This window comes from Spermophilus citellus (assembly GCF_964194105.1).
Source record: "Spermophilus citellus genome assembly, chromosome: 3".
In the NCBI taxonomy this organism is placed as follows: domain Eukaryota; kingdom Metazoa; phylum Chordata; class Mammalia; order Rodentia; family Sciuridae; genus Spermophilus; species Spermophilus citellus.
Window position 1 is genome coordinate 143,358,483 of NC_138184.1, and position 13,265 is coordinate 143,371,747.

General features: G+C 37.6%; 1 protein-coding gene across 7 annotated transcripts in view; it reads right to left on the bottom strand.

Annotated features, from left to right (window-relative positions):
* Positions 1-1,757: 1,757 nt before the first annotated feature.
* CREB5 (cAMP responsive element binding protein 5) overlaps positions 1,758-13,265 on the bottom strand; it is a 412,930-nt gene continuing 401,422 nt past the window's right edge. For 5 of the 7 annotated variants that reach the window (XM_081283986.1, XM_081283987.1, XM_081283985.1 and 2 more), the window contains 2 exons: positions 9,134-9,242; positions 1,758-8,234 (listed from right to left, as the gene is read on the bottom strand). In XM_081283986.1, the coding sequence (XP_081140112.1) occupies positions 8,071-8,234; positions 9,134-9,242 (273 nt within the window). In that variant the 3' untranslated portion in view covers positions 1,758-8,070. Of the gene's footprint in view, positions 8,235-8,546; positions 8,576-9,133; positions 9,243-13,265 lie in introns of all 7 variants that reach the window. The other 2 variants (XM_081283990.1, XM_081283989.1) reach the window with 2 other exon arrangements.

A 13,265-nucleotide genomic window follows, 5' to 3' on the forward strand; every position in this document is an offset into this window, starting at 1 on the left:
GATACCAGACTTCAAACTTTACTACAGAGCAATAGTAACAAAAACAGCATGGTATTGGTACCAAAACAGGCGGGTGGACCAATGGTACAGAATAGAGGACACAGAAACCAATCCACAAAACTACAACTTTCTTATATTTGATAAAGGGGCTAAAAGCATGCAATGGAGGAAGGATAGCATCTTCAACAAATGGTGCTGGGAAAACTGGAAATCCATATGCAACAAAATGAAACTGAATCCCTTTCTCTCGCCATGCACAAAAGTTAACTCAAAATGGATCAAGGAGCTTGATATCAAACCAGACACAAGGCATCTGATAGAAGAAAAAGTTGGCTACGACCTACACACTGTGGGGTCGGGCTCCAAATTCCTCAATAGGACACCCATAGCACAAGAATTAATATCTAGAATCAACAAATGGGACTTGCTCAAACTAAAAAGTTTTTTCTCAGCAAAAGAAACAATAAGAGAGGTAAATAGGGAGCCAACATCATGGAACAAATTTTTACTCCTCACACTTCAGATAGAGCCCTAATATCCAGAGTATACAAAGAACTCAAAAAATTAGACAATAAGATAATAAATAACCCAATCAACAAATGGGCCAAGGACCTAAACAGACACTTCTCAGAGGAGGACATACAATCAATCAACAAGTACATGAAAAAATGCTCACCATCGCTAGCAGTCAGAGAAATGCAAATCAAAACCACCCTAAGATATCATCTCACTCCAGTAAGATTGGCAGCCATTAAGAAGTCAAACAACAACAAGTGCTGGCGAGGATGTGGGGAAAAGGGTACACTTGTACATTGTTGGTGGGACTGCAAATTGGTGCAACCAATTTGGAAAGCAGTATGGAGATTTCTTGGAAAGCTGGGAATGGAACCACCATTTGATCCAGCTATTCCCCTTCTGGGTCTATTCCCTAAAGACCTAAAAACAGCATGCTACAGGGACACTGCTACATCGATGTTCATAGCAGTACAATTCACAATAGCAAGACTGTGGAAGCAACCTAGATGCCCTTCAATAGACGAATGGATAAAAAAAATGTGGCATTTATACACAATGGAGTATTACTCTGCATTAAAAAATGACAAAATTATAGAATTTGGAGGGAAATGAATGGCATTAGAGAAGATTATGCTAAGTGAAGCTAGCCAATCCCTAAAAAACAAATGCCAAATGTCCTCTTTGATATAAGGAGAGTAACTAAGAACAGAGTAGGGAAGAAGAGCATGAGAAGATGACTAACATTAAACAGGGATGAGAGGTGGGAGGGACAGGGAGAGAGAAGGGAAATTGCTTGGAAATGGAAGGAGACCCTCAGGGTTATACAAAATTATATACAAGAGGAAGTGAGGGGAAAGGGAAAAATAATACAAGGGGGAGAAATGAATTACAGTAGAGGGGGTAGAGAGAGAAGAGGGGAGGGGAGGGGAGGGGGGATAGTAGAGGATAGGAAAGGCAGCAGAATACAACAGACATGAGTATGTCAATATGTAAATCAGTGGAAGTGTAACTGATGTGACTCTGCAATCTGTATACGGGGTAAAAATGGGAGTTCATAACCCACTTGAATCAAAGTGTGAAATATGATATATCAAGAACTATGTAATGTTTTGAACAACCAATAAAAAAATTTAAAAAAAGGGTAAGCAGTGGTGTCCTAGGCCTGAATGAGAATGTGTGAGGAACAGATGTCATTAACCCCAACCCCAAGTTTCATCATACGAAGGTTACATATATTATTTGCATTTGAGTGCTTTATTATATTGGAATTGCAGTGATATTAACATTTGTACAAATGCACAAAATCTTGTCTCTTCTTGCTAGAAAGAGATGTAAAAATCTGACCTAGTCCAACAGTCTTAATGAACTCATTGTCCATTGGTAACAATAAATGTGTTCAGGATGCAACAAAAAGCTTAACATAAAATTAAACATATTAAATGCTGCAGCAAATATTTACATGTATGTACCCCCAAGTTTTTTCTCCTTCCAATAGGAAGGTGGTTGCTTTACAGATAGACAGACAAACACAAATGCTTTGCTGTTTACAAGGACAAACAACCCCAAGTCCAGAACTTAAAGTGACAGCACCTTTTTTTTTTTTTTTTTTTTTTTAGTGGGGGGGACTTCCTCAGTCAACACTTACTTTACACAGTGCTAAACTTTTTTTTCTTTAAATTATAATTTTGGACAATATTTCTATTTCCATTGTCCTAGAACATTGTGTTTGAACGGAGCCTTTTTTTTTTTTTTTTTTCTGGGTCTTTTCAGAAGATCTCCAACCTCATGCCCTCACCAGGGAGGACATTTCAAGCTTATATTTTTTCCAAAACAATGGTGGTAGGCAGCTTCCTCTCTCTGGGAGGTGGATGGGGTTAGCAGAGGTTAGAAGGAGAGGGGTGAGCAGGTCTTCTTGTCCACTGGCTGTCTGGTTGGGAAAGGTCACTCTACTTGGACACTACTGATACCTTCCAGTGTGTCCTGCCACGTAGGAGCACTGGCATTCCAAAGGAGCCAACTAGAATCTAATAAGCTTGTTGTGCGGAAGATTTTAATGATGTATTTAAAGCTAATTTATTCAGGTCCCACATTCTCAGTCCTGAGGCCAACTTATATTATTTTTTAAAAAATTCTATAAAGTTCTATCATATAAAGCTTAGTGTAAGAAAACCTTAAGTAGCTTAGGAAGAGCTTTCTAGATCCTGATGTCTAATGAGCTAGATATTGTAAGTTGGTTTAAATATAGCAGTTGATAATTATTGATTCCTTTCTGATAATAAGCTTGGAAAGGTATCACAGTGCCACTTTCAGAATATTAATCTTTTAACAAATGCTGGAAATTTGGCTTTTCCCCCCTCTACAGCTTGCACTTAAATAGGTTTTTCTTTTCTTCAAAAAATAGACGATTTATAAGGAAAAAAATATACAAACATTCTTTAAGCAATTTGGCTACAAGCATTACATCACCAAAAAACTCCACAAGAAATAGTAAAATATTTTGAATGGACATACACTTTTTTATTTCCACAACAATGACAAGATAGGTTTTTTTTTGTTTTGTTTTGTTTTTAAAATTTCTTTGTGTGTTTATTTTGGTATTGGATCTTACTTGTAAGTTTATTGCTCCGGAGTTTTCTTATTCTTTCTTAGACTATAATTGTGAAATAGAGGTGCTGTCTCTAATCATGTTAACAAGGCAACACTGAATTTTTTCCAGACCTAGGAATGAAATCAATAGGGCCATTGCTATGTCGGCAGCCCCAGAAACTATGGCTAGGACAACAGTCAAACGTGCACCATGATGCACAAAAGAATAAGTCTCCTGGCTCATTCAGGACACTTTGGTTTGGAGGACGAGATAGAAAATTCTTAAGTAGCTTAGCTGCTGCCTCTCACATCTGTTGCATAATATAACATTTTTTAAAAAAACATGCTAAGAATAAAGGACAAAGACTATAAACCTATAGTGTACTGGCTCTTCTTGGCATTCTTGTAGCAGGCTTCACCTAGGCTGGTGTGAGAAACACATCTTAGCTATGCTACTCACGAATGCGCACAAATGTACCTGGTGCAAATATTCTGTAAAGTATTTTAAATGACGCAGCTCAGAGCCTTAGAAGAAGGGCGGAGGAATCCTCAAGGGGGGAGCAAAGGCAAGTTTAAAGATAGGGAAGAGGTTAGAAAGAGAACAAGAGAAATGGAAAGGAATCAAAAAAGCTAAAGTGCAATTTTAAAATATAAATTATTTTAAAAGCAGAAAAGAGATTCTAAATTGCTCCTGTTCACATAGGCACGGTTTTATTCAAATGTAAATGGGTTGTTTCCTTTCCCTTCTCAGATACACTGCACAATGGGGCTTGAATGGCTTAAAGCTGCTGCATCTTGTTTGGGAAGGGGTGGGAAGCTCTAAGGAGGCTGAGCAGTGCAAGGCCTTCTGGGAGATGGGGAGATGATCAGAGATGAAGCTGTTTTTGCACTTTTACAAGAAAGCTGTTCCAGTTATAGTTACTGATTCCCTTTAGCGAAACTCTGCTTCCTAAATTAAAGAGCTTACTTTAAAAAATGAAAAGAAGAAATAAATGTTAAAAAGAAACGGTTCAGAATGTAGATTTAAAAATAACTCACAGAGCAATACAAATCCTCGAAATATCTATGCACAGAGATCTAAGCAAACGTTTCCACCAAATGATGGTGAACAGCCATTTGAAACCCTGAAAAATGAAAAAAACACACAACTAGGGTAGTTCATTATGGACTAATACTTTAAAAACAAGTAGATCCTACAGAAGAATACTGTTCAAATGGAATGTTTAAAAATAACATTTATTAATAAATATCTTATAAAATTCTAAATTAATAGATTCCTGTTCAAATTTTGCTTTGGTCCTTGAATTCCACTGTATACACACATACATACATATACACTTTCTTAGATGGTTTTAATTAATCAGAAAGAAGCACATTCTATCCTAACTGGATGGCTAGTTTTATAGCAGTTACTGATGCTTAAAAGACCAAAGGCTGGTCTTTTACTGTAGCTGGTTTAGGACTTTAATTACAAACTCAACTAATCTACTAAAATTTGCTTAACTAACAGGCAACAACTACCTGAATATTGTCCGTTGACACCTCTCTCTGGGAACATGCACTGCACTTTATTTCATTGACTAGATGAGCTACCAAAGGGCATTTGCTCTAAGTCACCCTACTTTTTATAACATATGCCTTGACGGCACACAAGCCTCTTGTCTCCCTCAGGGTGTGCTGAGACAGTGAGGTGACCTGCATGCACCATGAGGGGAGGGTATGAGTGCAAAGGGAAAACATCAGACTTGATACCTGGCTTTGAAATTAATACATTCATCCTTGGCTGGGACTTCTACTGTCCCTGTCCCAGCCATCTTAGATGGAGAAATGTGTCAGGAACAAACAATTCAGATGCAGAAACCTCCACTTAGGTGGGGATTCATCAAGTAGAAATGCTTTCAGGTGTACTAAGTTGTTAGCCCCAGCACATTAGGCAGGGGAGGCACTGTAGAAGTTTCCAGTAAGCTGGCAATGGCTTCCAAGGCAGATCCAGCCAATGAAGAAAGCCACACACAAATGAGAGGCAGCGCTACAGGGACCTTTCCTCCCCAGGATTGCGCTCTGAAGGCCATTTTCACTGACTTGTAAAAATGTATACATGGCTGGAGAGAGAACTGGCTTAAAAAAATGTTTTCATAGATTGGCAAGATTTGTGATCTGGTGAAGGCTCTGCCTTTAGGTGAAGTCCTGACTATTGGTATGCCAAATGCTGGATGTGACCAGAGAATCTTTCTGTTTGGGATCTCAAGCACTGGCAGCTAGCTGGCATTTCCCATTTACTGTATTTCCATACTGTGAATGAACATACCTAAAGGTCCTGCATCTAACAAGAAGGCAGTTTACTCTAATTATACGTTGAGGCGGGTTTGCTAACGTGTGTGGTTGGTTTGCCTACTTAGCATAAAAAACAGACATAATTGAGCTATAAATAATGCACATCAGTCAAACTGTCGAGTTGCTGAATTAAGCAAACTCAGGCAAGTTCTTAACTGCAAAGGCTTTCAGTTTAACAACTAAATATTTCAATCAAGAGAAGTAACTAAATCATAATTTTAGTGACAGGTCACTCCCTGGGCATTTTGATATTACTAATGGATTTTTTAAAAATCCATTTCATTAAGTGCTATGCATCAGAAAAGAAAGGAAAGTTTTTGTTTACTTAAAGCAAAACAAAATGAAAATTTTTAAAAAATACCCCCAAAACCCCAATCATTCCAGTTCCTTCTTTTCCTTTTTCATGTGTGCTGGGGGGAGGAGGACATATAGATAGTATTAGGAAGGAATTCTAAACAAAAAACAATATTTTTGATTTCAAAACAGCAATACAAATGTTAACTTCTTTTTAAAACTAAATCTTAAACATTTCTTAAGAAGCCAGTCAGGTTAAACCATTGTTACTGTTGGAAAAAAAAAACATAACTATGAATGCAGTATTTAAAATACTTGAAAATGATATGTTTCTCTAAAATATAACAGAAAATCCTTTTCATTTGCATTATTTTTATGCTTTTCTTTTTTTTCTTTTTTTCTTTTTTCTTTTTGTATTTGTTCTGATTCTTAGACCATATATCCAAGTCCTAAGTTGTACTGAACCCTCAAAACCATCTTTCAAAAGCACTGCATACATGGAAAGATTGTTGATAAATATTGATTTAAAAAGTAAGTTATTAGATAAAACTGGAACTAGTTATAAAAATCATGCTTCATGGTCCTCATATTTTCTCCTTTTTTTTTCTTCTCCAAAATATATTCTTAAACTATGGTGAGAGAAAAAAAGCCACATCCTTCCCTTTTCTGAATTCTTATAAAAGTGACACTTTTTGTAAAATACTGTTGGTTTTAAAACCCATACAGAAACACACACACACACACACACACACACACACACACGGAGGTCAAGCATTCAAATGGAGATGAAACACCAGCACCTGCCTAGACTGCTAGAGAGAAACACTAGCCCCTATTATTTGTGAAATGCAATATTAAACATGAGCACAGTAGAATGGCTTGTTCCAAGGAGGCACGACTGTGGTTTGGGTCCTATCTGTTTTTTTTTTTTTTTTTTAATTTTTTTTTAATTTTTATAATGGGCAAGTTCACGTAAGCTGTAGAACATATAAATCAGAATTATTCAGAAGGGTGGAGTGAGCAGCCTGTGCCACTTATATCCATGGGATTCCGTCAGCAGCCACGGAGCGCTGTGACTGTTCTGGGAGCTGAGAGCACCCCAGGGAAATACTGGACTTGCTTTCTACAGGAGTGAGTCTGCTTTCACCCACCAGAACAGCAGAGCTAGTTCTATAGGCTTAAGAAAATAATAATAATAATAAATCTTAGGCTATTAGCAGCTGATGATTGAACAATGTAATCTGTGTAGTGAATAGAGCCCTTCTGAATTATTATATAGTGCATGGATTTTCAACATTATAGACAGGTTGTATAAAACCAGTTGTAATTCTAGGGTGTGATGTTATAGCCCCGCAACATAATTTGGACTTTCACAATTGGGGCTTACAAATCTCCCTCTCCTACTGTCTCCACAGCTGGCATTCAACAGTGCTTCACCTATAACTAAACCACCTTTATTTGCTCTGATTATTAAAAACCTTAAATCAGGCACATTAAACATCTCCTGGTTACTATTTTGTAAAAAGCGAGAATTGAATGAACTCCAGCTGTGGGTTACAGGCAGATGAAGCAATGGCTAAGTCCATATTTTTGAGGTTTGCTTTTTCTTTTCTTTAAACATTATTTTTTTCTTCACATGTAATGCTAAAGGGGAAAAACATAAAACAGAAGAAGGTTAAAATGAAGAGTAAACAGGGAGCCCAAGATAAAGTGTAAATAGAGAGGGAAATTGGGCATTTGAGCAAGTGGACCAAGAGAAGAGGAGAGGAGAGGAGGTGCTTGGTGGTTTTATTAGGACGTGGGTGGATCTTCTAATTTGTTTTCTGGTAAGACAGAAACAGTTGCGGAAAGGCTGTGTGTTTAATCTGGGATTCTGGTGATGTCACAGCGCAAGCTCAACATGAGTTATGATGTCATCAGATTTCCTACCCAGTTACCTTGATCAGTCTCACTTGACATCTAGGTATGCCTCATTTTGGCTAAAAGCTGTGTTTTAACAAGAGTCATTGTTTCAGACAAAGGGCTGGACTGATAAGAAGGAAACCATGGCTATATACAGAAGAGGTTCCGTTTATAAACAAGTAACTGGTACCAGAAAATTGGAGAAAAGCACCAAAGCGTTTCCCAAGCCGACAGATATTAATTGCATAACTCCCTTTTTTTTTTCTTATATAACTAAGTATAAAAGACAACATTTCCATAGTAACTATAAAAATGAAAGCCAGTCTTTGAAGGGCTGAGGAGTCTTCCAGCTCCGAGTTAATTCTAAAAATGCCCTTAGGAGAAAGGGTGAATGGTATGCTACAGCTCTTCTTGGAGGCAAGGTCTGACCCGTGCATTTTAAAGGATTGGATTCAGGTCTGTTCGGTGAGTAGTGAGCTGACTGAGGGTGGAGCTTCCCACCACCTCACTGACTGACGAGGAAGTAGTGATGGTGTTATGCTGGATGACCTGCTGCTGTGAGCAAGCTGGGACAGGACTTGCGGGAGGACTACTCTCCGGACCTAGGAAAAAACACATATGCACACACCAATATAGCTTTTTCTTGTGTGGACTTGCAAACTCCTCAGAATAAAAACAGGACCAGACATTGACTTGACATGGAAGGGTTGTGCACATTTCCTTCTGGAAGTTGAATTCAAAATTTCATTTTAATCTGGGGTCACAAAGCTATACCTCCCGGATTATCATTACAAGCCAAGCCATGCTTCCTGTTTTGGCAAAATGATTTCACTTGTTTGAGTCTTGATGTGTGAACTTCCCCATCTTAGATTCTCAGATAAACAGCCATATATCAAATGTGGAAAAATACTCACATGTGGAGGGAGAATCTGTGTTGCTCAATCTAAAAAATTATTTGAAAATAAATTGATCTTCAGCCACAGACCACTGGTCCTTCCCCCAACCCCTATTCAATTAGCATTTAACCTACTGACTTCTGGGTGCAGAAACTGGGATCAAGATCAGTTTATCTAATGGTAAACTGAAAATGGGTCACTAGCTTTTCAGTTCAGTGGGTCCCATGCAGTGTATGCCAAGGCACTGGAAGCAGTTCACCAAATGCCTTTTTCCCAGTTTACAGATTTCCCAGTTTACAAGTAGACAGGCCACTGGTGAATGGCTTCCAGCAGGCTATTTTCTTACCAGCTACAAAATAGGAATTTGATAGTATTTTGCAATATAGAATGCCAGGGAAAGCATAGTCAAAATCACCAGGAGGTGGCGTGTATGATGTTGGATGGGGTCAGTAAAGAGGGATCCTCCTAGCAGAATAGGCATTCAAGAATTCCAGTATATATGCCTGGGAGTACCACTACCCTTTCCTTTGCTCTTTCAGTAAAATTCAATATAAAATTTGTGGCAAAACACTGGATACCAAAAAAAGCAAGAGCCTGGGACTTACTTAAATATCCTTGTGATTCTTTCTGCATGGCTGTTATTGGGCAGTCTTTATGTGTTAACAATAACTGTTTCAGCTGGGCCACCTCATTTTTCAGCATAGACACTTCATTCTGGAAAGAGACAGATTAAAGTCATGTTGAGAAGACCAGAGAGTATAACCCAAAGCCCTATGCCCTCTCAACAATGAAACTAGCAACCTTTTCTATTATGTCTGAGTGACAATAAGACCATTTTATTTAAAAGGGGTCCATCTGAAGGTTTGAAGCTTGCCTTCAATTTACTAAGGACTTAGTTAGACTTTAAATCAAAAACTCTAGTCAAAGGCCAGACATGGAAGGGTTGCACACATTTCAGGTGTGCTCTCGAGCCAGATGATGCAGGTGAGAAACCCCACTGCACACTTTCTGTGATTCTAGAAAGATCACAACCCAGCCCAGTTCTGCCAACTTCATTTGTAAGACAGAGATAGAAACACCACAATATCATATGAGTTATTGTGAGGGTTAAGGGAGGTAGCAGATGTAAAACACTTGGAACAATGCATAGTGCATGCTAAATGTTCAATAAATTTAGTCATTGAAACCTTCACAATTTCAGGGTTACATTCCATACGAGGACAAGGAGAAGCACATACAAGAAGTTCCATTTGGGTTGTGACTGAGCAACCCAGCCTGTGGCCCACTTTGAAGGGAGCACTGAAGCACATGGTACAGTGTTGGCTATCTACTGTCAGGAAAATGTCAGCCCAGGGAGACAAGAAGTAATAACATTTGGGGCTGTGATTGGATTAATTTGATCATTCTATTAACTATTTTGGCTAATTTCAGTCTATAAATTCCTTTCTTCCACAATATCAAGATTGTAGGAGTTTTTATTTACTCAGATAAGTGCCTTAAATTTTTACTTTTATGTAGTAATCCACAAAGACTTGTTCATAGCTTTGTAGAACAGTATGCTGGGCACCCATTGTCTACAAATATGAATGTGGAATAGATGGTTGGCTGGAAGGTGCTTCCTCTTGATAAAAGTAAACTATAAACCTCACACTATCTAAAATAAGCTGTTTTAAAATTGTGATAAATAATACCCTCTCTCTGGCCAAGGCTGATTTGTGGCTGGCAGGCATTATATTTCACATGTAGGAAAATTTTAAAAAGCATGCACAGAAAAGGGTATTGAATGTTGCTGTCATTAAGTTGTATCTACACTTGCCATATGAACTTGGCTTTGCAGGCGTGTATTTTTCACATAGAGAAGTAAGGATGGGATTCTAAATGTTACTTTAAAATAACTAAAACTTGTTTCAAATAACATCTCCCATTTCCAAAGTCATTTAAAACACTGAGTACAACATTATAAGTAACTGCACACTGAGTAACATTAATAACAAGGTAATAAAAATCTCATCTACAAAAGCATTTCCCTTTCTCCTCTGAACTACAAAATAAAAATGCCTGTTTGAGAAATTAACCTTAATGATGAATAAGTCACTTAATTGCACAGGAAAATTGCTCTTAAACCTGAAAACATTCATGAAGGTAAACAGTACGTCCCACTTCCCAATGAGTAGGATTGATAAGGGATCCTGTCACAACCTAAACTGACCCTTGTCAACCCCTTTATTTATAGGACAATTTATGTTAGCCTTAAACGCTAACTCTTTCCTCTCCAAAATTATGCCTAAATCCTTGTTTTTTCCCAGTTTTCCTTCTGCGTAAAATAACACGATCAAAGAAAGTCATTGTTAGACCATCATATAAAAGAAATATCTGGTTAAAAACAAAACAAAACAAAAAACAAATAACCCACAAAACAAACATGGAAACTCAGATTGTGTGTGTGTGTGTGTGTGTGTGTGTGTGTGTGTATGCTTCAGAATGAAATGTCATGTTATTTGCATTTTGACCACAGGAATAACATTTTTCTGAAATCACCATTCCTGGACATCTGCCCTCTGAGTAGAGGTTCTCAGCTTCAGATAATATGGACAATTGTTTGAAAATGGAATTGAGTTCCAAATTTAGTGCATTCACACTTTTCTACTGTGATTTAGAAAATGATAAACAAGCCAATATGAAACTCAAACTGAGTTTTCTCGCTTTCTTGAACTTCAGGAAGAAAAGCTAATCCTGCTTGGTGGCCATCTTCCAGAGGGTGAGTTTAGGCTCCTTTTCTTCTGCCACCCTGTTCTGGGCAGTTAGACCCTATGAAGGTAGCACTTGCTCTCCAGGCATGAAGAGTTCATTGCTTCTTTAAAGAAAACAATATGAATCCCTTTCTCTGGGTTTCTACACACACCAAACCATTTCACAATGAACCTTTTGCTTCTATAAAACTGTTTTACTATAGAACAGCAACAAATTACAATTCTGAACATTATATATATATATTACTGGTCTATTTCCTCTGAATAGCAAAACACTTTACCAACAAACCAATATGTTCTAAGAATAGAAACCAAGGCCCTGAGAATTTCAAAGGTCTATAAAAATGTAAAGACACAGAGAGTGTTGTAAAAACTGACCATCACTTAAAGATATATGTGAGTATGGACATATTTCTAATGTAACACGCTAGTCATTGTAGTCATGTTATGATTGAAAAATAAATAACTAATATCTTCAGTAAAGAAGAAGAGTCAGCCTCTTGTTCAGATCATATACACACATAACTATGATACTGTAAATATTAAGTAAAGACCTAAAAGGCACAGAAATTCATGGTGCAGATCTATCAGAGAAAGGAACGCTCAGCTGGTGGGTGGGCATAAAGGGCTAGTCCCAGGGTTCAATCCCCACTACTGAGAGAGAGAGGGAGAGGCAGAATGAATAATGGCTGTTGAGTTCCTAAATGGCTACATTAACCAGGTACAAAACAAGACAATTGTACTAGTTCTCTAAGTTCCTCCCAGAAAGAGAGCTTCTTATTCCATGAGTGTTTTTGTGTTGCCTTCTATTGAAAAACTGAATTACCTGATTCTGTAATGAAGAACCCAATCTTTATTTGTATTCATTTGTTCACTACCATTAATATTCTCAAATATATTTATTAATCTTTCAGGTCTTGGATTTCATAAGGAATCCAGCTTCAGCATCTCATGTGCTCCCTGGCCTCATCAGGGCAGATTCTAAAGCAATATGTATAGTTTCATTTTACAGCAAAGTTTTGTATGTCCATTCGTGTGTCCACATTGTGAGAGACCATGGCACCTTCAGCAGTTTCCAGAAGGGCACTTTGGCTTAAGAAAGGTCAAGAATCACTGTCCTAGAAAAGGAGAATGGGTTGTGTACTCTGCACATGCAGAATTATTTTAAAGATTCCATATTGAAAGACCGATTGATGTAGGAAATGCAGAATTACTAGACTATATTTTAAGAAAAATCCTTTCAAGGGCTGGGGATGTGGCTCAAGCGGTAGCGCGCTCGCCTGGCATGCTTGCGGCCCGGGTTCGATCCTCAGCACCACATACCAACAAAGATGTTGTGTCCGCTGAGAACTAAAATAAATAAATATTAAAAAATTCTCTCTCTCTCTCTCTCTCTCTCTCTCTCTCTCTCTCCTCTCTCACTCTCTCTTAAAAAAATATTTAAAAAAAAAGAAAAATCCTTTCAAGGTAACATAAGTAGAATCACCTTGAATTCATTTTGGAAGGGAACAACCAGATAGCAAATGTTTCAAAGTGCATGAAAGAAATAAAATGTGGCCTCCAAGTCCAATAGGGAAATAAAAGCCAGGACTTCTGCAGGCATTTTCTTACTCTGAATTACCTTACTTTATGACTCAAGGAAAATCACCAGTTGTAAAATTCCCCTCTATAGGTTATAGTAAGAGTTCTAGGTCTCAGTAGAAACATATTTTGCAAAAGCAAAGTATAAATAGTAAGTATTGACTCTTTTGTGATAATCAACCTTCATTTTTTAAAAAAAATTTTATAAACTAATTTGAGTTTGCTACTCTAAAGCAGTAAGCCATTTAAATAGAGACTGTAGGAGGAAAAATCCAGTTGGACTGATCTATTTTTAAATCCATAAGTTTTTCAATACTATGATAACATTCTTTAAACAAGTAATCCAAGGAGTCCCTAAAAGTTACAGTTTCTTTGTTTGGGGAATGTCATTTTGATATGTGATAAA